The 26,674-nt window shown below is 38.8% G+C and overlaps 1 protein-coding gene across 4 annotated transcripts in view; it reads right to left on the minus strand.

Moving 5' to 3' along the window:
- Positions 1-26,674, minus strand: part of ATP8A2 (ATPase phospholipid transporting 8A2) — a 349,977-nt gene that overhangs the window by 131,993 nt on the left and 191,310 nt on the right. For all 4 annotated transcript variants that reach the window (XM_055702611.1, XM_055702612.1, XM_055702613.1 and 1 more), the window contains 2 exons: positions 24,570-24,753; positions 20,197-20,307 (listed from right to left, as the gene is read on the minus strand). In XM_055702611.1, coding sequence (XP_055558586.1) covers positions 20,197-20,307; positions 24,570-24,753 — 295 coding nt within the window. The remainder of the gene's footprint in view (positions 1-20,196; positions 20,308-24,569; positions 24,754-26,674) is intronic.

A 26,674-nucleotide genomic window follows, 5' to 3' on the forward strand; every position in this document is an offset into this window, starting at 1 on the left:
TTGCAAGCAAGTTGTTACATCCTGGTGTTCCAAAAAGCCACAGAAGACAGCTGTGCAAAAGCAGAGCAAGGAGCCCCCCTCTTCACTGTTAGGCTTTTTAGCAATCCCTCCCACACTTACACCAGATTAAAGCAAAACAAAACCTTTGTCAAACTGGTAAAACTTAGGAAATGGTAACATATTTCAGACTGCAGTATAGTAATGACTAGGTTAGTTACATTTCTGGAATTCTTAAAATAACCTGTTAGCTACACGCAGCTTAGTTGTTGGTATTCGAAGGCAAAACCAAACCTCACTCATCAAGACCTTCATCAACAGAAGTAGTTAAACAGATCCTATTCCTTGCTATTGAGAATGTTTTTAATGTTAAGCCTCTGAAGAGTTACTAACATCACCATGTTCTTGTCAGCATCAAAATACAAGAGACAGGGAATGAGCAAAGCATCTTCACCTCTGAAAAGGTGTGTTTTTCCCATCCTGGCACCTGTATTGTATAGAACTTCATCTGAGATTCAAGAACCAGCAAGGAGAAGGCACTTATTACTTGGAAAAATCAGAAGCAGAACATGGAGTTCAGATGGCTATCTTGTGAGAACTTTCAGGAAAAAGTGAAGACGACAAATGAAAAGTCGAGGGAGGGGGGCAGGGGGAGGTGACCATGCTTCAAAAGGAAAAGGGCCTAGTGGTTAGGAACGATTGCTGAAGAGTGCATGGCAGTTTTCAGGGTTTTTTTCCCCCTCTGTTTTTAAAATAAAACTGACTTTAAAGCCTTCAGCAAAGAGGTCTATAGTTTAATAATTTAGCCCATGGATGATGCTTTATTAACGGCATGCATCAGACATTATCACCAGAAAACTGGATAGAAGCCCAGGTGTCTGGTTAAAGACCATTTTTATTTCCTACGTTTTCAAAACATTGCATGGGGCTTGAGCTGCACGACTCAGATGAACTTAATGAGAGTCACGCAGCTATGCCTGCATATGCTGCTTTGAAAATAGAGAAGCACTGTTTTGGGTTCTGTTTTTCTGAAGCTCTCCCTGGAGTGATTTAAAGCTGTTTTTTTCCTCTCAGTCTTTTCTCTAAAGGTCTTCTACACTTCACCTCACCATGTCTGACAGATAAATAGCTGAAAACTTTGGACACGTCATTTTTCAAAGATCCCAGCACTCAAAGCTTGTGTGGTACTATGAAACCAAACAGTAAACAGCCAGGCAATTATATTCAGCCAATTGTGTATATGTCTTCAATTTAACTGCAATAAGTTACTTCAAATCAGAATACTGCTGTGGGCACTGAGCAGAGTTACAACTTGGTATCAACAGATGTCATTTATTATGATTGATTACTACTTACTGTAAACCATTTTAATACCCACACATGATCAAACAATATAGGTTATTCAGGTTCAAATCAAAACTTCAGTATATACATTGCATTAACACTACACAGATTTCTACTGGAAAGCCATGCCATAAATTGTAAGTTAAAAAAAACATTTAGGGAAAAAAAAAGTTAAAGAAAAATCATTTACAACCTATTTAAAAAAAACCCATTTTGCTGTATTTCTCTTGGTAAGCTACAAGAATGATTTCAATGTACTTGCATCTTTTCAAATAGTTTAAAAGCCAGAGTTCCTTATATTCTTTCATTTTCTTTAAGCAGGAGTGCTAATCTTACTCTTTCTGAGCTTATGAATTGCCTGTTTAAACAAGAGCCTCCAGTCATACGGCAGTTGGCAAGTCTGCCATCAGGTCCATACAGACACCAAGCCTGGGAAAGAACCAGGACTTCACTCTAATCTCTCAAGTCTGCAGTGACATTGCAGCAGAAAACTGAAGGAGAATATAAAGATTGCTACTTTTCAATTTTCAGCACTCGTTTTATAGAAATAAATAATACGAGAGACCATGTAAATCTTTAACAACTTCATAACAAGTTCTGAGAGAAGGAGCAAGCAATGCAAACAGGATCACTTCAGGGAAGCCTATCTAGATCAGAAACCACATGAATAATGTGAAGAAAAAAGGATCGCCTGTGGTACACCAGTAAGAATAACTTTAGAGAAAAATCAACTGCAGTGCAAGGATCTTACCCTCATATAGAGAAGATGGACATGTGTACACCAATATTACTGATGCATAAGCTACATTTCTGAATCGCGTTCATAATCATTATGCAAGCCATGACGCTCTGGAAAAGACTCTCCTGAAGTTCAGAGATCCTCCTGGTCAGGAGTAACGTGGTAGGGACTACCACAAACAAGACCACAAGCTTGCAGTCCCATAGGGTTTAGCCAGAACGACAGTTTCTTCTCAAGTTCCTGCATTTCTTAAGACCCCTGGGCTCTACAGCGACTCATTCTAACTATAAAGACATACATGGTGCATCTTGTGTTGCCCAATCTGTCATCCTCCAGGCATTGCCCAGCTGTCAGTTTTGAGTAGTATTGGTTCATTCCTTTACTGCACTGAAACATTATGGAACAGGATCTTATATTCAGGTACATGAGGTTTTTAGATTGATAGAGACTGGTTTCTGGTAAACATTTAAAAATGGGGCAGAAAGACAAATAGGCAGCTCTGAGAAGCAGTAGGGAACAGCTCCAATCCTCCCACAAACAATAAACATGCTATTTTTCTCCCAGATTCAGCTTGCTTTCCTTCCCAACATGGCCACTGCACTTCTGGACAGAATATGAGTAATGCTGCAAGTAGCATCTTGCAGCTTTTTGTTGTAGACCCCATAATTTTTTATTTTATCTAGAACGCAGATGAGTTTGTCATATGAAGGAGCATTATTCTAAATGTGGAATTTAAGTTTACAGCTTTGGGGGCAGATCAGAGCTGGAAAAGAAGTTTCCACACATTATGTAATGTAAGAGATTTAAGCACAGAATTACACATTGTGGATATAGCTAGTATCTCCTAATGAGCATATATGAATTACGTGACAAACAATGCTTCATCCCTTGCTTGGGAGCCAGGCATTGCTTTTCATGACAAAAACATTTAACAACACAGATATAATAAACTAGGAGTAAATCACAGCTATGTCTTCAGTACAATAACCAGGACAGGCCAAAGCGTGCTTAATGGCACCTAACAGAAATAACGTCAGCTATACAGCCCATGCAGGTAACATTTCAGGACTTTTTTTTAATTTTTAATTTATTACTTCCTAGCCCTTTTGCTTTCAGGGCACTAGCCAGTGGATAAGTAACTTGACTCTTACTCCAACAAAACTTGAATTATTTCAAGGAAACACTAATAGTAGAACTGTAAGCTGTTCCATGCCATTAGTGTATGACAGTCACGCAGGATAAACATACTTAGGAAGAAACACAGAAGTTAGTTTACTGTTTGCTGCTTACAGAACATACAGTGAAAATAGATGGTATTTAGTTAAGTTACCTTAGTCCAACCTATTTTGTTTAGACAAGAGCCAGCGTAGACGCTGGGCTGTTAATGTTTGCCAGTGACACTCCTGAACACTTGACAATTGGTAGAGAGCCTCAGTCCACTTCACTTACCCTGGGCAGCAAGAAGGCACCCACGCTAACACTGAAGAAGGGGCTTAAACTATTTTATTTAAATATGAATCAATGCAAGGCCAATCTTTTTTAAAAGGACAGGGAGATTCCACACTTCATACTTAAGTCGGCCATGGGAACGAGATGATTTGAATCCAGTTCAGATTTACTATTTCATAGCAGCAAATACAATGCTACTCCCACCCTTACTGACCCCATAGGAGAGCTCTGTCTTCTCAGTCATGCTCAAAGATGAATGAGCCAAGGAAAGGAAACCTGAATAACAAAGGTGGAAATCGGGGTAGAAAAGAATTACATAAACAACCTCCCTGTAAATTCTGCCTTCCAAGCATCAGTTCTACAGACTGTAGATTTTCTTAGGGGCAGCTCTCAAGTAAAGTTTAAGAGTGATTACAAAAAACAACCAGTTCTGAGGGCATGTGGTTCTTGCGTATACCAACAAGATGGCCTTTCAATAGATTTTTTTCCTTCCAACATTAATGCAATGTCATCTCACTTGCATGCATATTTCCTAGAAAACATTAAAATGCACTATATCTTCATGTTGTTGTTGCCCTTTTAAAAGTAATAGTAGTTTACCTTAAATTTTATATTACTACATAAAGCGGATATAAATACATTGGAGAAGTGACCACAAATGACTTGTTGCTGCAAGAGAAGCTGTCACTCTAGGGAAAAATTAAACTGTGAGATAGTTTAATTTTTTTACCCTTTCTTTTCAGCAGCACCAGGTGAGAACATTTACACTCATACCACAAAGGCAATTGATTTGCTCCATCAGATTATTTTCATAAGGCTATAGATACTATTTCAGAAGATTTTATTCATAACGAAGTCCAGTAAATAATTAAATCATTGTTTCAGAATTTGGGAAACAGCCACCACAAATTCAGATTCTGAAAATGTTAATTGCAATGCCCCTTGTTCTACTCTACTCCTTTTACCTTTTCATTAGAAACTAATATCTTTTAAAAATGAAGGATATGGGAATTACCAAGTTTGACACACTGCAACTATATAGCCTCCTGCTGTACATACAATGGGGATTTCAAAACAGTTTGGGAAACAAGTTTAGGCAAGAGTAATGCAACCACAGGAATAGCTTCTTTTTGAGAAATACATCAAGGATACAAAAGGACATGCGCATCCAAGTAAGTCAGTTCAAAATGCTTCTCGGGAAATAGCTGAAACTCACTATCATTAGTAGAATATGTTAAGCTATTAATTCTCAGATGGAACTGCGGTGGACTTCCAGTTTTCTTTATAGTATTTCAAACAGCTGGAAGTGTGTTTCCATTTTGGTACTACAATTTTTATCCCTTTTTTTTTTTCCCCTACTCCTCTTCCCCAACATAGTGGAACAGCTGTGACTAACTCCTCTTATGAAGGTACCCTTTTTGCTTTACAGCAGACAGTAAACATTATGAATGGTCAAGTAAGACCCCTTCAGGTGGTGCATAAGCAAACATGCACATTCAATTTAGATGGAAGCCTTTCATGACTGGAAGGAAATAAACCCCTCAAAATACTGTAGAACGTGCATTTCTAGGAAAACCCCTTAAAGCCTCTAATTCTTCTCTGATTTAGTTGCAGTTAGTCTCAGGTGATGCAGCAGAGAGCACTTGAACAATGCTGGTATTAACCCAAATTATCTTTCAGAGATGCAACTTCCTACAGCAGTTTGGCAAAACCAGATAATGAAAGATTTTGGGGAACATATTCAAACAGAAAGTTGCAATGTAAACAGATGATTTCACTTTCTAAACTGAATGGTTTTCTGCTGACAAAAATGATCAGTTAGATTATTTTTTGTCTATTGCTACAAACAAACCCAATTAATTCAACACGAAAACCTGTAAGTAAATGCATTACAACTCCCCTTACTGATATCAAAGCTCAAATGCAACCACAACAGGTTTTCCAACACACCCATGTGATGCCAACATAGTTTCAACAGCATATAAAAAATTACTTTTTCTTCTGCTACTATTTTTCGAAGCTGAAAGATTCAGTGGTGAGGCAGAGCCATGGAATAAAAAGGGATTCTGTATTTTGCTGTCTAAGCAGGGATTTGAAGGAAAAAGACTCAAGGAGGACTATTCTCAGTGGGGTATTGCAGCTCCCAGTACAGGAGCCAAACACGTAACAGTGCTGGCTTGAATGCGCCCATGTCTTCCAAAAGATGACCCTGCCGCAGGACTCAGGCACCCAGTGGAGGAAGTAGCCAACCCTCAAAATTTACACCAGCTCCAGAAGTGCTGACAAGAGTTGATAGTACTTTTTAATTTTTATTTTTACAATGACACCTCAAAAGATTCTTCTCAGTATCTAACTCCACAAGACAAGGCCAGGAGAACTTCATATTTGTAATAGAAGCAGGAACTATTTAAATGCAATACAAAAGCCTTTTGGTTTAGGGTGGGCTTTTTTAGGGTATTATTCTTCACATACCATTAAGCAGGCAGTAACCTACCAAAATTGCTTTTTTGGAACGGGATACATACTCACTGCAAGAATTTACTGTGACTGATGCCGGGGTGGGGGGGGTGGGGGGGTTATAACTAAAGCCTGGCAGGTAAAGGTCTGTTTCTCCCCATTTGCTAGAATTACATAGCAATTACTTGAGACAGAAAAGAACAAACATTTCCTGCCCACCAGAGTCGCTTCCAGCCATACTCCAAATGGAGAAACATTATAATTAATGTTTCATCTATCTTCATTATTTTTAATGTGAGAGTATTGCTAGATTTTATATTATAAAAGTATATTCAGCAGCAACTTGCCTTGCAAATGAGAAATTCAACTAAGTGCCTGAGCACAACCCCAAGAGGAGTTTATCATACCCAGCATTTCTATCATTTACTGTTGCTTTGGGGCTGCAATAAAAGCCTGTAGATTTGCTTCTTCATAAGAAAGGAATAATGATTTCAGTGATTCATCTCAAGTGAGTACCAGCATGGTTAAATGGAGCATTGGAAGCTTCTCATGAGCATGATTTCCCCACTGATGCACCAGTGAAATAAGTAGGGAGACAGACTATCAGCACAATCAAAAAAAAACCCACCCAAGAAACCCTGGTCAGTCACCAACATGCAGATTACAGTGCAGTCAGCTCCATGAAGAGTGACAGGCAATGACCAGAGGAATTGTGGTGAGTTTCTCAAGAGCAAAGCTCTCAGGAGACCATCATTTACTGATCCAACAACCTCCTCTATAGGGAAGTCAGACTGGGGTGGGGAAAAAAAAAGTATATAAAAAAAAAAGATGAATCAACCTTCTAGACAGGTACACCTTCATGCTCATAAATAGTTAGTTCTCGCTGAGCGCAGCTATCCTGACAGTAAGGAAAAGCACACCACAGAACCATCATTCATTAGAAACCACGTAGGTACCAGCAATATATTTAAGCATCAAAATCAGCATGCTAAAAGTTGCATTATTTTATGTGTTACCCTTTTAAAAATGCAAACAAGGTAATGATTTAATTGTTAAAGAGACAACAGACCTCCTCAGGGAGAGATGCAAGGTAAAAGGGGAGGCTTTCCACCTATCCAAATGCCACCTCCCCCTCCAACTAATGCGGGCTTTACAAGCCCTGGCCTTGACAGAGATCCTTCACAGACCACCAAGGCCAAGAACGGAGAGCACGCCAGGCTTACTTATAATTTTTATGTAGTCAAAAACCAAACACATCGATTTCCAATCCTAATCCATATTTTAAACTGTTCTGGATTTTCTCTCATGCCTTCCCTAGAATGCTTTCTCACTAATATCAGGCAACTGGAAGAGAATGGTAATTCTCAGATCTTGCATCCCCTGAAGCACTATCCTGGTTTTGGGTAACATATTCCTGCTTCTTCCCCTAGATTTACTGCTCCCACCTTCTTGCTTGAACTCAACATAAATTAAAAACTGCTTGAAAAATAGTAGTAACTGCTTCCAGAAAAGCAGTCTGGCCAGGACTTTCTCTGCTATCATTTTATCACTCCTCCATTGCAGAAATACTTTGTATTTTAGCACAAGCCAACTCCTCCTTGCTGCCCAGATGGCCTATCACACATTCTTCACAATCCACCCCCTCCCCCCAATATACCACAAATCACACACCATAAAAATCCAGTAATTGTGCATATATTCTGTTAAAATTTGGTCTCCAATGTATTCTCAGTTTTTGAGAAATCATAGTTTCTTTGTGCATATGAACAACACATGACGGACGCAGGGAAAGGGGGCTTTGTTCAGATGTGCCTTTGGGATCAACTACTACTTCTCAACTTCCTTCCCTCTTCCCCAGCCCTATGTTTGGGATGTCTTTGAGTAACAGATACCCAGACAGCCCAAAAAAAGAAAAAATTGGTTGATAAGTCCCAAAGCAGTTAATGACATGAGATTACTAGGGATATCATGAACACCAATTCAGGCCCTTCACCTGGCTCTACCACCAAAATTTTGTCTTTTCTGCAGATGCACAAGACGACTGTCCACCTGAGCTTACTAAAATAACATGTACACTTAAACCTGATAAATGTCTACACTGCTATCAGAAGAGCTGGTCCTACCTCTCATCCAATCACTCCTGTGTACATCAGGAATGTGATCTGGCTGAACTCTAACCTTAAGGAGCTCCTCCTGCAGCTGTGCAAACACTAATGCCTTGGCAAGGAAGAAGGAAAAAGAACACACTCCTAGGGAGAAATGAAGATCAGGTGGCCCTTTTTAATGGCAGTATGCATTTACATTGGAGTAAAGCACAGCCCAATTGCTGATTCAGGCGATGGTGAAAGCACAGCCCAGGGATGGGTAAAGCAACAAGCATGACACCATTGGAGGGACTTGGACTTTCTAGGGCAAGCAACACCTTGAAAGCAAGCACCGTACAAAGCTCCCAGCGCAAAAAGCTGCTGGACCCACCACCACCACATGGTGTGGTGCCACTAAAAATGACTAACAAGGATTAATACCGCCACTGTGGAAGTCACATCTTGAAGCTTGCTGGATTTCATTTACTTACATTCAATCCCAACAGTAAATAATAATAAAAAAAAAATAGGGGTAAGTAAAGCAACTCAAAAGTCTATCGCTATCCTGAGTAGTACAAAACCACATGTCATTTTTAACACTAATGAATGCCAGCTGACAAAAAGCACAGGCTGACTGTCATACTGCTTAGCTGCTCCAGACACCTGTCACTCCTTGGCAACAAAAGGCACAAAAGGTCAGATACTGTTAGTAAACCCAAAAGGGAGACTCACTTTACTATCAAAATTGAACTTGACAGGAACCATCATCACAAATAATGTGAAAGGTTCAGGTGTTACTAGTTACTGGCAGTTTACACTTCTGCAGCTACCAAGCCATCTACGTATTTTTAGTCAGCTAACATTAATAAACATCTATCTGCACTGTCATTGACTAATAAAGATATCATTATTTGGTTTTGGATGAGAATACACAGTATTAAATTTCTTCTCTTACACACATAGCATTTATACAGTTTACACAAAAATATATATACTTTCACTGAATCCCTGCAGACCTTAGATACAGCTCAGGCTAATATATTCCATCTTCTCGTTTTCCAAATCCTTAATTGCTTTTGCATGAATGCAAAGAAATCCACCGAGAAGAAAGAAAGCAAAATAACTTTGTCACATTTAAAAGCTGGCAGACCAAGTTTTGACCTCCTCCACTCTTTCTGACAGCATGAAGTCATCAGTGGTTATCCATGTCTTTGTCTTGATGGGGCAGAACCATATTGTAACACACACAAACATGCATTAGGACCACTCAGTTCTTGTGTTTCCATAGAATAGGCCCCTGTTGCCTTTTGGGGTATAGCTCCAGGGTTTTAGCTTAAGCCCATGAATACTGACTTTTTATTCAACACGTGTTAAGATTACGGTGGTTTCAGCTTTTAAGCATTGTCCCTGAACCTCCTCTCCCCTGTCTGATGCAGGCCCAGTTACAGAGAACTGTCAAACATGGCTCAGAAATACTCAAAAATACTGGTCTAGGATGCCTTTACTTCGGAGCGGTTTATATTCAAATTGCAACGATTCAAGAAAAGAATATCAGGTTCTAAGTAGCAAAGAAGAGGAGAACTAATGGGAAACATTATGGTATGGCAATAGAATATCTGGGGGGAAAAAGATGCAACTGACTCTTTTACATCTTTTCAGAAAAACAGACTGTATAACTCAGACAGTACTACCACTAGATAGCGTGATTTGCTATTTCTAGTGCATTTCAGTGCATTCTAAATTATTTTGTTGAAAATAGCAAGGAAATATAAAATGTAATGACATACTATAGAGCATATAAATAACCAAAAGCTTATAACAGTCATAGCTATCTGCACCATGCTCAGCATCTCAATATAGAGGAAAAAAAAATAACCTGTTTTGGACAGGTTACTTAAAGCTATTACACTTGCTGTATGCTATCACACAGTCCAACACATCCTAATGCTGGGTCAAATGAAGGGATTGAGAGCTCCCACACAGGAAGGGAGCCTCCCAGGGGCACCGAGTCAGAACTCCTTTTCTCCTGTCCTCAGCCACAGGGCACATATTCCTTGGATCAAATACAGTCAAACCACTGAAGTGGTTTTACAGCAGAGGTGGCTGTAAAAGCACATTTGAAAGCAACACGTATGCTGCCCCAGATTTTAGGAATGGACAGATCATGGAGAATATGGTGCATTTTTTACCTCTGACCTGCTGTACTAAAATATTTGATTCAACAGCTTGAACTCTGGCAAAAGCTCCAAACCTATATTCTAGTTTTTTTTTTTTTTTTCACAAATGTAATATCCATTTTATTTTAAATCCTGTACGTACACTTAAACTAGGTTACAGATGCCTTTTATGAATCCCAAAATAAAACAATCTCTAGTGGTTAATTAGCGAAACTGGATAGACATTTTTATCATTAGTGCTCATCCACGTCAGATAGCAAAATTATTTTCTAGCAGCATTTAAAATGGAGTCTGTATTCAGTTAAATTTGGGCTCTGCCCTAGCTTCTCTGGGTCATGATCCTAAAAACCCAAACATACAAGATATACAAGATGTGTCAAAACAATCAGGACCAGCTCATCTGACAAAGCAGACAGTGGAAAGAAATGAATTTTATATTCAAAAGATCTGGTGACACTGCATTTCTGAGCTACCGTTCAGAAGATTTTTGTAGTTGTCTGTGAAGCAGGAGTAAGATAATTACGGACTCATCAACTGGATGCATCTGTACTAAAGGACACACCACAAAACGTGGCTATTACAAACATACTTCAGCAGTGCCTCCAAACATGCCAAAGAAACACCCTTAAGAACATGAAAGGCAAGTTGATGACGAGACTGCTGTTGGGCAGGAGCTCAAGTAAGGACTGAAATAAGGATACTTTTTGGCTCCGCTTCCTCAGCATGAAGAGACAGAAGTCATAAAATCATAAAATGCTTCAAGATGATGAATCTGAACACTGAAACAAAATGTTTCAGTGTTAAGATAAATTAGTTATGTTCGAAAAAATCAAGCCATACAGCCTGACCTTACCGCTGGGCAAGCAGCTGGCAGCCAGGCAGACTTTATGCAGTTTAGACAAGTGAAACGCAGCCCACCCAAACTAGCACACTTTTTGTCCACAAGCACACACCAAACTATATCCTAGCACATGGCTCGGAACAAATAAACCCATTTTATTCCAAAGAACTAATAGGAAAGTAGAAAATGCAATTACTATTCTGTGACTTCAGTGGGCCAGCTCACAGGCAAGCCACCACATATTTTCAGAAGTGGGCTCAAAGTTAAATTTCACAGTACTTTGGACTTAAATAAGAAAAAGGATTTTGTGAAATTGCACAACAGCATGACTTGTGAATCAATACTACACCTTGTCTGCAACACTTCCAAACTCCCTGGCAATACCTAAAAATGCTTTACTGAGAGCTCTGCAAAAAGAAGCACAAACCTCTCCTCACTCCTGGGCTAAGCAGTGTTTTTAAACATTAGGTTAACACCTGAGTTTAACTGCAGCAGGTAAAGCTAATTGAGTAAAGGTAATTCTGCTTTTCTCTCCCCTGGAAGACTAAGATCTTCCAAGTTGCATTAAGTTACAGAACATGCAAACTTACAGAGCCATTTTAACACAAGTGCCTCAAAGCTTCTAAACCGGAGAGTTAAACTCATTATTCCTATTTGCCAGCAGTCACTGGGGCCAGCAGGGTCTATCTCCAAATCCTCTAAAGTAAAATGTAGCCTCATTTGTAAGTATCTGTATTACCATTCCCCAAAGTTAGTAAATTGCTGTAGAAATGCATTTTGAAAACAGCCATCTACACTAGAGCAATGAGGTACAGGTGAAAAAGCAGCAGCCCTCACATCTTCAACATGCCACCCCATGGCTTCTGTCTAGTAAGAAACAAGACAGATAAAAAAATCCTTCTTCATACATACAATACTTATATGGGAATAACTGAAGTCGTATATATCAGGAATATCTCCACTAAAGAGAGTCTATTTATAGGGGTATAAGCCAGATAGAAAGAAAACCAGCACAGGCCGCCCAAAGGATGTATTTGTCAAGAGCTGTATTGCCATACACATGTCTACATATATATGGTGTTGAATGTTGAAGAAGTGCTCTAAAGATCACCACCTTCAGTGCAGTGTAGCACATACTGCTACATTCAGCATGTGCTAAGTACAAGCTATTCCCTGATAAGGTTTGTTTGCACTCCAACACTGATAAAAATGTGATTTGGCCTTCTCTGTACCCACAAGCGACATCATGTGCACTGAACATGGCCTAGGTAACAGTAGGATCTGTTCCCCTTCATTTTTATTCAAACAAGAGATTATCCAATATTTTTGAGCCAGAATACTCAATGTTTTTCAAGTTAATAGTCAAAGCCATAGGAAGAATTATATTTGATATGAAAACTTTTATTGTTTGGAAAGAAAATGGGGTTGAAATTAAGAACGATGAACTCCTGAATTTCAAAGCTGGTTTTCTTTGATGAAAACCCCCCTAGGTTTGATTTTTCCTAACTTTCATAAGAGAGGTTTAAGTTCCCTCTTAAAAGCTTCCTCACATTAGGTTATCTCCCTTCTAAACATCAACTTGCATTTTCATTGAAGACAATTAAACTGAAGAAACATTTACTGATGATGGAATTCTGGCTTTGATAAACACACGGCTCAAGAGATGGCTAACGTTCCACATTTAACAGCCTCAAATTTACAGAGCAACATTATTATTCCTTTGTTGCAAGCCCTCCATGTACGAAAAAAAGATTTTTCACGCCAAACTAAGCACATACGTTACGAGAAAAATATCACTGTACCTGTCATACACCCCTTACATATGTAAATATACACAAAAAACAGATCCAGGCACGCTGAACATACCTGCCCAATAAAACATCACAGTAGATCTCTTCTTGAAGTAGTCAACTAGGTGTTTCACCTAGAGATTCTTAGACCATGCCAAAGAATTTATCACCTGTAATATTTGGGATGTTGAAAAATTGCAAGCTGTGTTGGTTGTAGGGTGTAATGAGGGCAGTGTTCTTAAAAAGTCAGAACAATGCTGGTACTCATCCCATCACTTCTTAGAACGGTTGGAAATAAATTCAAAACCGGCTGTTTTATAGTTTAATCAATTCAGTTTTCAGGGAAGATGGACTGCTCTCTAATGATTCCCTGTGCAGTGCATAGCAGTACAAACTGAAAAGAAAATTAGCATGGATTTATCTTCATGACTCATTCCTCAGAAACTCTTGGGATTAACATACGCAATTACAAATCCAAAAAAACAAGAAGTCAATCATGGATTAAAGTGGGTGAGACCAGCCTATATGCAATTCTGAATTTCTTCAGACAACAGGGGGGTTGAAATATGGAATAAATTGTCAGTAGTAGCAATATAAACTAGGCACTGTAAATCAGTCAAGAAAAAATATACCTTAATTCTAAGAACAAAAAAGCACAGCACAATATGGACAATTTTGAATTAGGTTGGCCAACTATATTTAGGATATTCCAAGAAGTTTGGCAGGCTATTTGCAGGATCTGTTTTCTATAATTTTTGCTACTAAAAAACGTTTTCTTGAATTGGAGCCTACGATTACCTTTTTTGGTGGGCGGAACAGGGTAACGTCTGTGCTGCCCTAGGTCTTCTACTTGTGCATGTTAAGCCTGTGTAAGCAGCTGATAAGAAACAGTGCGAGAGAAAAATATGCACACATGTAAGACCTGTTTTTCAAAAAATTACCAAGAGACAGAGCCGAGTCTCACATGCTTTGCTCTTCCCACTGTGTCCATTACTGTGCTTTCCAGGTCTGCAAGTTCTGTAGTATCATTTCCATAAATATTCTGCACTTTTTTGGATTGATTAACATTACCCTATCTAAGGTTTTATTCACACATTTCAAAATCAGACGAACAAGAAAAAAAAAATCCTTCACTTTCTCAATAGGATTTAGTTACCTCAACACAGATCTCTTAGTAACGCCACTCCTGCTCCAGAGAGGTGAAGGTCTTGGGCACATCCTGTAGCACCTCTGCTACTCCCATACCCCCCTCCATGACCCCAAGCATCTATAAAGGCCATCTGCATGGATACCACATAAGTTTCTCTCAGGCACTTAAATTTACATGTGATACCAACCTTAAGAACACCAAACTCTACCTTTGCCTACCTGAAAGCACCTGTCCACAGAGATAAAGTTACTTATTCAGGATATCCATGAATTTGTGAAAGTTCAAAACCAGATTTCCAAATTACATAAAACGGAAGTCACACACAAATTCCTACTTTGTTTCATCCTGATAAAGTATTGTTATAAGCTTACCACACTAAGTATACACACACAGAAGTAACACCTATTAAATGCCTACTATTAAATGCATTTGAAATAATTGAACAAGCAACTGAATAATTTGAATACATAAGCATGACAGCTAGCTGCCTGTATTGCCATTATCCTCACTAAGAGAATTTTACAACCACATGTTCTTATTTTTTTAACACTGGGGGAAAATATTGCTCATATCTATCAACGAAGTTACTTTTTATGACAACAGTTATTGCACTTCAGTCCTCAACTCACTGTAAAAATCCCCATGCTTAAGGTTTTCTATTGCCTGGCTGTGCCCTCAGAGATGAAAAGTCAATTGGAAACAGAAAGCACAAGGATGTAGGTAAAAGTCAGATCACATAAATCAGAGATCAGCACACAGAAGCGTTAGAGCTGTATATTTTTTAGTATCATATCAGATACACTCAATTCTGCATGACATTTGGGGGTAAGGGGGCTAAAATTCCCATGCCTGCTTTCCATATTTTAAAAAATAGCTGTTGTATTTGACAGGAAAGCATGAAAATAAGAAAAACAAATGAAAGGTCTCATGCAGTAACGTTTCACGTGTGCTTTCACAGCTTGTGCTGTCGGCTAGTCTGAAGTGGTGACCACTGAAAGTGTGTGGAGCACTTCACAGCTCTCATTGCCAGACCTTGCTGGACTCACAAAATCACCACTTACTTAAAAGCATGTTTATCTAGGCATTGTGTTTACTCAGAGCTTTTAAGACTCGAAAATTCAGCTCTAAAAGAGAAACTATGATCCTGGTGTTTTGTTGTCTAGTACATTTATGCTGTTTGTTTAACACTACTCTCATATAAGACCTCCCTCTCAGCCTCCACAAAGAAACAGCTTTCCAGTTTGGGCTTACAGCTTATCATGATTCTTAAGGCAGAAAAGAAAATAATGCAGCATCAGGATATGCACACTATACTCTCCCCTTCTCACTTGTCATTTGTTTCTCTGTCATGGCCCTACACTGCCAGACCTTGACCAGACAGGGACTATCTGTTTCTTACCCCCACCCCCGTTCCGCAATACATAACACAAAAGCACTTCATAGCAAGCACATTTCAGAAAAACATGCTCCAGCAAAAGTATTGAGCACATTCTTCCTGCATACTGTGTTGGCCTGAAACCTATCTTCCGTGCTACTGTTTCCACAGGACCATTCCCAAATGCCTTGAACTCTTACCTGATATTTCTGATATCACCTTGGATCTTGCTGTGTTTCTACTTCTCCAAGCATGCCATCAAAGCAACATTCCTATATTCTTTTACATTTGAAATCAGCTATATTTCAAAGTTCTGATGTCATTAGGACAACTTCATACCATCTCCAGTGAAATATATCTGCTCAACAGATGTGAAACAGATCTTTTGTTTCACTACTCAGTTTAAAGCCAGCTACATAAATAATTGAAGGACATGGTGCTCTGTAATGATGCCCAGGAATTTGTCTGTCAAATCTTTAAAAGCCAAATACCTGTCACTGACCTTCTGCTCCAAGATGATGCTGAATGATTGGCTTTCCTCAGTAACTGCTTTAATGCACACTGAGACTGCAGCCAGACACAGGAAATACAGGAATGGACACCAAAGAGGAGCTTGATATTTCTATGTCATCCCTGAAGCCATCTTAGTAGCTTTTTATGTGGAATCCCTTGCCACTGTTAGGACGGACCCAGCACAGTCTGGAATGGGGAAGCAGCAGCAATTTATCTACCAGCCAGCTCTGTGGATGGAACGGTTTGATTCTGCCCCCTCTGCCAGCAAGTGAGGCCATAAGCGAGGGAACCCCAGCTTTATACCCTGAAAAACCTTGGCAGCAGTCATATGCAAGGGCTCAAGAATCATGTCTAAGAACCACAGCGGAAGGACTTGAATTTCCAGAATCTGCTTCTTTTTCTGCTTTTGATTTCTATTTCACCGAATCCTGTATTTTCAAAAATCAAGGGGGGAAATTAAGAGAATGGCAGGAGAACAGCAATGAAGAAATGAAAAAGGAAAAAGAGATCAGGTCAGAGAAAGGACAGCAACATCAAGTTTCCAGCTGTTAAGCCAAATCAAAATCTTCTCAGACTTCAATAACCTTTATCACTTCGATGACTTAAAATTCACCTCTTAAAAACACTAGGAAGTTCTAATCAAGGCAGAAGGGTAACACACTCGTCTCCATTTCCCCTGCAATCACTAGACTACAAGGCCTGCTTTCTGTTATATCAGCTCTCTAGCTGCATTAAATTGTCCCAATATTGGCGCACATTTTAGTCATGGTCAAAGCAGCTGAAAACAGTCTCTCAGGCCCCTGTCCGTCCACAAAGAATCAGCCGTTGCAGGAAAGTAAGCACCAGCCTTAAGCTAGCAGCATCTCTTAGGAGTAAAGCCCATGATGCCAGTCACCTGAGGATATTTCCCATCAAATCCCAAATTCTAGATTTTAACTACTACTTCACCCAGAAACTGAATCAAAGCTGATGAAATCTAAGTTTCAGAGATGCCACAGTTTGGATCCTCCCAGTATAACAGTGTTTGTTATCAGGAAGAACTTCTGTGTATATTTGGGTGTTTAACATACCAATGTTGGGATCCTAGGAAAGGAGACAGAAATATGTTCTCCTCAAGCATTTATCATTGATTAATTAACTGAAGTTTAATCTTAATGTAAGTCTCTGAAAGTTGTGTCCAGACGTTTTGTGTGCTAAGCATGACCGTCTCTTATTTCGTTCTGATGTTTGGAAAGTATCAAGGAATGAAAGTCATGATAAGCCCCAGTGCTTCACTGCTGCAAAATTTATTTACATAAAGCTAACTAGAGTTATTCCTCAGGTGTTAAAGCTTCATTGACATAAAGCAGATATAGCAACAAAAAGGTATAACCAACAGTCACATTCACTGATGTGCTTTTTGATTCAACTCTATAAATATTTACTCAGTACAATCCTTTAGAAGATTAACTTAGAAAGTAGTTCAAGTTCAAATCCCTATTTCATTACGATGCTAAAAGGATGTTCCCCATATACCACACATCCAAGCAAGAAATACAGGTAAATATTAAACTTGTCCAGAGCATTGGGAAACAATCAGGAACATAACATATGCACAAACAACAGTGCTGGAGTGCTGGGCACTCAGCTACCATTCCCTCAAGTTGAAGGGTTTATTCCCTCATGGAGCTTCTCTTTCACAAACATCACTCCATACCACAAACTGACTGGCGCTCTCGAGCCTCACAGCAGGAACACAAAACAACTCAGCTTTCTTTGTGCAAAGTTAAGGGAATTTGAGACATCTCTCTCTCCTTGTGCATCTCTAGGATACCAAAATTGGTGTCTTTTCGGTTTCTCGTCAATTTGGCTAATTTTATGCAGTTTTGGAGGGGAAATTCCTCAAGGTCACTAGTAAGGCTAACTCACCAGGGGAACTAAAAATCAAATTGAGCTCCTACCATTGCTGCAGGTCTACAAGACACATTGTGTCACTTTACCTCCCTTAAGCTTGCTCCCAACTCCTAGGCTGCGTAAGCACAGAGGGGTAACCAAGGCATAGGGCTGAAGCTCGTTACACATTTTTTTCAGCGCTCACGTGTTAGATGGAACTCACTGTGCCCACCCTTAGTCATGGACATCAGAAGACACAAAAGCTCATTTGCCTCAGTATGGTATGCAGGAAGAACTGAACAAAACCCAATACACTGAAGGGAACAACTGACCTCACATTCTCAGAGCAAACTTGCATTTTATGTATCGTATAGTGATATCTCTGGTTAATAAAACTCCTCCTTACAGTAAGATGATTAAAGCTACCTCAGGCTGGAGGTCCCAGAGGCCTTCACCTGTCTTCAACCCCTTCCACAGCAGCTCGCATGGGAAGGCATAATTTAGCTATACAACATTTGATGCAGGACTTAATTTTACCTGTCAGACTACAGTAAATGAAGCAAAGACACACACTGCTACAATGGATGAGAAGCAGGACTTGAAAAACTAATTTTCAGGTGGAGAAAAGAATCCTAGGAGGCAATCATGAAACTGTTACGCATTTTCTAAACAGTTCAGGGAAAACCCCAGCAATTCCCATGCTTATTAAGAAACCCACTAGAAAAATTCTTTCAAATTTTTTTTCTATTTCTTTTGCACAGTAATGAATATTATTGTCATCTCCAAGAACACTTAACAACCCTTACTAAAAACATGAGTTATGATCAGCCCAAGTCAAATTAAGGACTATTTCAGAAAGTAAAATATGAACCAAATCTTAATTATCTAAGCCCCACGGCAAGGGGGTCACAACTAGATGATCTTTAAGGTCCCCTCCAGCTGAAAAGATTCCATGATTCCCAGTGTACTAAATTAATCTCAGAGCTGTGAAGATGGCTTCTACACTAGGACAAAAAACACCTGTGAAATCACAAGAACATGGATTTAGGTTTGGCAGATAATTTAGTTAAAGAATTGGAACACAATTAATATGTGGATACTTAAAATTTAGAAAATAAATCAGCTCCTTGTAATATTTCATATATCTAGCATACTGTATGTCAGTCAACCATACTGCTCTCACACACCACAGATAAACACTGCCATTATTTTGACAGTAATGTGTAACTTACAGTAAACAGACCAATCTATGTTGAAAATTATAACAGCCAACCACTAATTCAAAAATAGCAGAGGAAAAATGGAGCAAATTAGTGGAAAATATTTGTTCTCTCGCAGCCTAACATCATGCATAAAAGATGATCATACCCTGAGGGAGTCAGGTATACCCACACTGACCATGACACGTTTCACTGAATAGTAAAATATTACTTACCCACTACCTCCTTTAATTGATATAACTAGCTGCCTAATTATAAATGTTCTAATTTTCTTACCTATTAACCTCATTCATGTCTGCTTAATTGTAGAAAGAAATAGAAAACCTAATATATACAGATAGGCATGCATAAATAAAACCGACTAACACGGAATTGCTGTACCAAGTGACCATGCACTACTCAAGTGACCAATCCATTGAGTTCAAGTTCCTCGTGTTTCTAACTACGCACATGATAAACATTCTTTCCTGATCCTTCTTAAATTCAAAACCATATCCTGAAGCACAAGAACTACACCCCTATCTATGCAGGCTGAAATGCCACGTATTAATGTTCCTAACAGTATTCAGTCCTCTTAAAAATCCAGTTTTAGTACTTGCCATCTTCAGGTAAGTAATTTTTTAGAACAGTAACATGTTAATTATTATTAAATCAAATAACCTGATTAATTTTAGAATTTCACTGGCATTGTAGGGCAAAATTATGCCCTTTTTCCCAAAAAGCAAGGCAAACTGATTTCAGTTCCAGCTATGATCTTTATCATTTGGAAGCAACAGGTATAATTTTTGCCTAGTTTATTATTTGCCTATAGAGTTCCTCCCAATTCTATTAAATGAACTTTTCATTTAAATTTAGCCCCACTCTCAAGTTCTATAAATATAAGCTCTAACTGAAATGTTTCCATGAATACAAAGAAACTTTCAGTAAGAACATTTACACAGATTAAATGAACTTTGTCCCTGACATCTCATATCCAAGGCTTCACTGTACTGAAACTTTCAGTTTTCCTTTTGCAAACGTTAACAGATTCAGGTGAACTAACTTAATCTGAGAAAGGAAAACAAGTTCTTAAACACTGAAAAAAACATCAGTCCTTTTAGTTCAATCCATTTGGATGAGTTTTACTTTTTGTACAAGATGGTTTGAAGAGCGAGTACCAGGAAGACACATCAATTTAGTTACTCTTACCTCAATAATATACAAAACCACATTCTTGTAGAAGCAATATAGTATGCACTTGGTAACTCTATTATAACTCCAAGCTCCATGGACCAGCAACAGCTTCTCCAAGTAGGAAAACTGAAAGAGAGAAAACAAGTTTTTACATATATGAACAACTGTTAAAAAACCCACAACTGGTTAAAATAAACCCCTGACCTCCAAAAAACTCCCTCAAATCAGGTATGAAAACTATTCTTCAAGTGTAGTATTTACATAGCTTAGCAGAGCATACATGCTAAAAACACCACTTAAAATATTTAAAGGAAACACCTTTTTTTGTAGCAAAACTCAATGTTTAAGTGGTCTTCATTGGCTTTAAACAGCAAGAAGTCTTCAATTAGTATTATTAGCCTGATGGCAAAATCAGGCAAGGTTAACATGACACAGCCTTAAGGATTGGACATAGATGTGAACTCATATTAATTTCATGGTCAAAGAAGATTCCTGTGTTAGAGGGCCTACAATGTTTGTAATCTCCTTTCTCTGTGTTAAACAAACAGACTGGTTAATTGAATTGTCTTGAGCTGAAATAAAACGCAGAAGAAGGAAGGAACATAAATGGAAAAATAGATAAGCATTGAGTGTTTCATAGAGTATGAATACTTACATTAAATTTTCAGCCCACATAATGTTTGCAATCTTGTGTTAGAAAAATCACCTAAAATACCATGTAAAGAAAGAAGCAGCATTTGCCAAAAAGGGCAAGCAGACAAATCTTGTAAAAACAGATACCTTTTAATGATAGTTTGAACCACAGATACGGCTCAAACTCAGCTTCTCAATTCAACGGTTTTGAATATGGACTTTTACAGAAGCAGTCTCACAATGCAGCCTAGGAAATGCATAATTTTCCAGTCTTGAATTTGTCAGTGAAATTTTTTATGACCTGTAGCACTCCCCTTTTGTCCAGTTATAGACAGCTCAAACTGGTGACTACATTTACCATGCAGCATATGTACCTGAAGGGTTCTTAGACATTGAAGTGGGACCATCATTTGCTTTGTTTCCTTTTCCAGGAAATGACTCTATGTGAAAAGCTTGACCTCCTAAATTTAGATTCTAGATCATTTATTTCAACCAAAACTTACCTGAAACTGAAAGCTACAATAATGAATTCAGACTGTCACGAGATAGCTCTGTTCCCATGATTTCCAGCACAAAAATCACTGAGCAATAATTCCTTAAGAGCAGCCTCTCCCCCATGCATCAGCAACTCCAATTTGTTAGGATATACCAGCAAGAAAGGAGAGAAAAAAAGTGAACCAAGCGTCATGGTTCAGTCTCTGCCCAACTTGAGTCAGGGCTGAAAGTGGGACACTCACAAGGGAGTAGTTGACCTACCTGGCACCTAATGCCTCTGTTAATATGCAGCACAGCTGCAACTGTCCTCATCAAAATTAATTAACAGAAGACAGCAGCAGCTATGGGAAACTTGCACCCTGACAAGTCACCCCAAACAACTCTTGTAGAGAATAGTTAGATACATCCTAAAAAATTTTCTCTCTGCTGAGCCTAACAAGTGACCATCTCAGAGGTAGTCTTCTCTGGAGCTCAACACATGGAAAAAAATCCTACCATTAATTGCTCTCTTGACTGTACTCTCAAGAAAATGAGTGCATGGTGTAGCAGAGCAAAGAAGATACCAGTAACCTAGATAACAGTTCTGAGTCTGTTCACACTGGTTAAGAGTCCCATTTAAGATGTGGCAAGGAATTAAATTTGGTTTGATGCTGGTCACTGAAATGACGCAAACGCACAGTGACTGGCGTACTTGAGCAACTACAGGTATAGGGCTCTATTAAGACACTGCCTTTGTTTGGACAGTACTGTATTTATGGGGTTTTAAATCAGAAGGGAACAGCATGACCATCTGGCTGGCCTACCTACAAAACAGTTTCCATAAGTTTTCAGTCATCTAGGTACCAACCCTAGCATAACTTTTTTTATACAGAGATTATCTTTTAGAAAGATACCCTCCATCTTGACTAAACAATGAGGTGATGCCATGAGAGGATGAGATGGACAGGACTTAAAGACAGTGAAAATGCATCCAAAACGCAAGCTAAATTTTCCGAAGAAGAAAACTGAAACATAAGCATTTGTTTAAGAAAGAAGTTTCCCTAGTTAAGAAAAGGAAACAGTCCCTAGACACCAGATGCTCTCTGGATTAAGATGATAAAACCTTTTACTGAGGAAAAAAGTTATTAAATTATACTACTGTCTCTCTAAACAGGTCATTGGATTTGGGAATTCTCTAAATATGGATCACTAGTGCAATATCATTTCAAGGTAAAAGGATGATTTAAACAGATGCTTCTTGCACCTGTGGAAGCTATTTGGAGCGGAGTCAGATACAAGTTGCATTTTTATTTTTATTTGGTTTATGCTTTGATTCCCCCTGGAATCCTGAAAAAGCCTATATCGAGACTTTCTCTTCCAGAAGTGACTACTTCTGGCACTGCTGTATTTGAAATACTATTTAAACATGAGATGCTACGTTACAGTGGCCATCTTAAATTACTCAATAACTGTGTATGTGTCTGTATATATATATATATATAATAACTCTGCCTTCAAGGCATGCACATACAGTAACACTTCAATGGGAGTTATATGTCTTTGCTGAAAGAAATACACCCCACAGAGATCAAGTTTTTCTTTTGAACACTTTTTTTGAAACACACATGACCACACACTACTGGTCTCCTTCACAAGAGGAATTTATTGACTATGTTTTCTAATCAGCAAAAAGCTCTTCTACACAATCACAAAAAAACCAGTTCCACAGCATTTTTCAAGTTGAAATTCTGTGCTGTTGTGACCAGCTTTTATTCCATATTGTACTGGGAAGATTCATTGCTATTGTCAGTAACTGACTGGCATTTAAACCACGAGCAAGTTACTTTCCACATTCTAACACTAAATCCAAAGACAGGGGGTTTTGTTAATGCAGAAGCAACACATGAACATGGAATTACTTCTGCAGTTTTAACATTAGTGCAATTAACACAATAGGAATTAAGTGTGTAAGGCCCTCTACGGACCAAACTGCTTATGCTTACTTATTAAAAAGGAAGTAATAAACAATCCAAGGAAGTTCGGATAAAGAGTGTTCAATTAAGTTACACAGTCTACAGAAGTTAAAAGCCAGAAAGTCATTGTAAGATAGCACAGACTTTAAGATCATGGCAGTTTTTATAATCATATGTATTTGGAATTTGCTACTGTTTATGACAGAATAAGCCCTTGATAAAATAGCCTAAAAGTTTCAAGATAAATTTGGTGAAAGGTCTCAGCTACTCAAGCCTGAAACTGAAGTCCCTTCATTAGGCTGCAGAACAGAGCAGCAATACAAGACTGCCACTTTGCTTCACAGCAGGGTCAACAGAATAAACAGTTATCTGTGCAAATAACATCATGATCCATGCCTTTTCAAAATCTCACCTGCTACTGAAACTATCAAAAGATTACAGTACATTATATCACTTGTTAGATAAAATTTGGCTATACCCCACCAAAAGAGAACATCAGCTGATGCTCAGAGATCACTCAGACTGGATCATGTCTGCTTCCTGTCAGCTCCACCTGTTCTTGCCCTGTGATCAATCTCAAACACAGAGAGAACCTTAGCTGTAAAAAAGTATTCAGAGGATGTCCAGCAGCTGAATTATCTCCTTCCTTTCTTACATTTAAGTCTTTATTCTACACCTTGGTTTCTTCATTAGAGAAAAAAAAAAAAAAAAGGCTTTTTACTCTCCTCTTTAGATGAAGTCATCAGTACTGAATTTGATGAGATAGTTCGGGAGCACTCACCCAAAAAACATTCAAAATAATGTACCTAAAATGAAAACACTGGCCAGTTCTCTAGAACTGTGACCAATTCTTGGATATACCATCGTGGTTGTGGAATAAGAAATGTAAAGAAAAGAGGAAGAGAAACCTCATAATAAGAATTACCAGACTCTTATACACCTGGTTACAATGCCTACTCATAGCAAGAGAAAAAACCTTGCACCAAAACAAGTTACACTTAAAAAAGCATATTAACATTAGCATTGCAGACAGTGCTTCTCCCTGCTTGCTGAAGAACCAGAATGTTGCAGAGCTGTTGGGAGGAAACAAACTTTGAGGGGAGGCACAGCTTTGCCCTAAAGAACAGAAAGCCATAATAACAAATCCCAAAACTCCATCAAAGATACCCATTTTAGACAGCTGTCTTGAAAAGGAAGCAAGTAGAGATGCTCCTAGCTTGAAGACTAGGAGAAACCATCAAGCACTTGATGACCACACAGTACATTTCCTACAACAGGATATGGCAGTTGCTCTTTTTTGCCTCTGACCTGTGCAATAGCATAATCCGAGCAATTGGTTGCCTGCATGCCCTCATTGCCACTGATCCCCACTCCAACGTGAGCTGTCTGGATCATTCCCACGTCATTGGCACCATCCCCAATGGCAAGTGTTATGGCATTGACGTGTTTCTTGACCATGTCTACTATTTCAGACTTCTGTAGAGGAGATACTCTGAAAAGGAGAGAAAAAGGTGTCAGTTTCTCACATGCTGAGCTATGCGAAACTTTCCCAAAAGGACAGCTGTAATCTACATTTAGAAGTAATCAAAGGGCAGTTGCTGGGACATTTCTTTATTCAACAACTAAGCTTCAGAACCTGTGCCAAACTATTTCAGAAGGAGAAAATAGCTTTAAAAAGATAGTTTCACATTTATCTACTTGCCCATGTTTTAGGCCAAAGACACCAAACAGATATGAAATGTTTTAAAGCTTAGTTTTCCAACCCTGGCCCCATCCGATGCACTTTGGTATACACACATGATGTTATGTTAGGAACACTGGAGAAGAGAATTTCCTTATGCAAATACAACAGTTTACAGATTAACGGTGCAGGTTTCCCTGTCCGCTGTCAACAGTGCATCTCCATCCAGGAGAAAAAAGACCACTAATACGTTCAGAGGGTAAATCACAAGGTATTTTCAGTGGTTTGGCAAGAGGTAGTGCAGGCTTACCTTATTCCGTCCTCCAGCTTACTTGCCAGGCCACCTACCCAATCATCAGACTACACAGCATCAAAAAGAATGAAGCTTCTCCCTGATCTCATGTAAGCCTTGTGTGCTGGTGCAACTCTGACTTCCCGGATGATGTTACTCAATTCCAATTCAAAACACAAAAGGCTGACTACATGACATCTGAATATTCTTATCAATTTTACAGGTAGCTACTTTAACCTGATCCTTCTCTCTTTCTACATTTGTTCCAGTTAAACAAAAATTCATGGAATTCAATGGAGTTAAAACTAGTTTAATCCAGAGAGAAGTGGAAAAATACTCGACTAGCTTACTAAATTGGATAAGACACCCAAAATGCCCTTTTTTCATGGAAAAGGTGGATCAGGTTACAAAATCATATGAGGTATTCTGGAAATACCTACATGTAGATTAAATATTTCCATTCTAACCCCATCTGTACAAACAACCCTAATTCCTTTCCTCATCAGTTTTAGTTAAAGTTTCAAATGATTTTATATTCCCTTAAATAAAGCTTTAGACAAAACTTTTCCACATCTCAAGTCAGCCACATAACACTCAACAAAGAATGTAACTGATATCTAAAAGCTTTACTGTTAAAACAGGGGAAGAATGGGGAGCCTGGGGAATGGGGGAGACAGAGGGGTTTTTACATGGCATTTTTTCCAGAGTCTACATCCTGTGGGAGCAACTTACATAGGCTTTTAATACACCTGGCTGGATTACTGCTGATCAAAAAAAGCAGAGTTATCTTGTTCAGCATTTTGCTTTATGGCCTTGATTTTGTTTAGCGCTGATCACCTCTTAAAATAACCTGATAAGTAATTGGGGGAGAAAGAGTTCTTAAGAAAAATTTGTTGGGCTCAAAATTCACATGTGAACTAAACCACCTGAAAAGTCTAGCAGCTGTCCTGTTCCTGAAAGCTGAAAACAGGAAAAAGTTGACTGGGCCATAAAATTTACTTTATGCCATTGGATAGATTTATTAAGCACTCAACTACCTGGCAATGAAAACACCACTTGGCACTGTAGGGGCCCAGTTAAACTACCAACACAAAACCTCAGCACACTAACCAACCTGTGGTGCACAAAAAGTGTCAGTTCATTATTATAATGCAGCTCAATACAGTCTGCATCAAATCTTAACTTCTCTCATACATACCCCACCCCCTCTCACATAATAAAATACTAAAACATGGAGCAAGGAGTCAACAAGGAGTTCAAGCCATAAAACGGGGACTCCTGAGGGACTCGGAGGCAGTTCTGGAGGGACAGGATTGACAAATGCACAGACCTCCATTACCAGCCCCCGGGGCACCTCCAGCGCACAGGACCATATACTTTTGGCAGTCCCCTCGTGCAATTATTTCACTGCAGCTGAGCACTGTGCATATCTGCTAACAT

Source organism: Falco cherrug, chromosome 2 (genome assembly GCF_023634085.1).
Source record: "Falco cherrug isolate bFalChe1 chromosome 2, bFalChe1.pri, whole genome shotgun sequence".
Lineage (NCBI taxonomy): Eukaryota > Metazoa > Chordata > Aves > Falconiformes > Falconidae > Falco > Falco cherrug.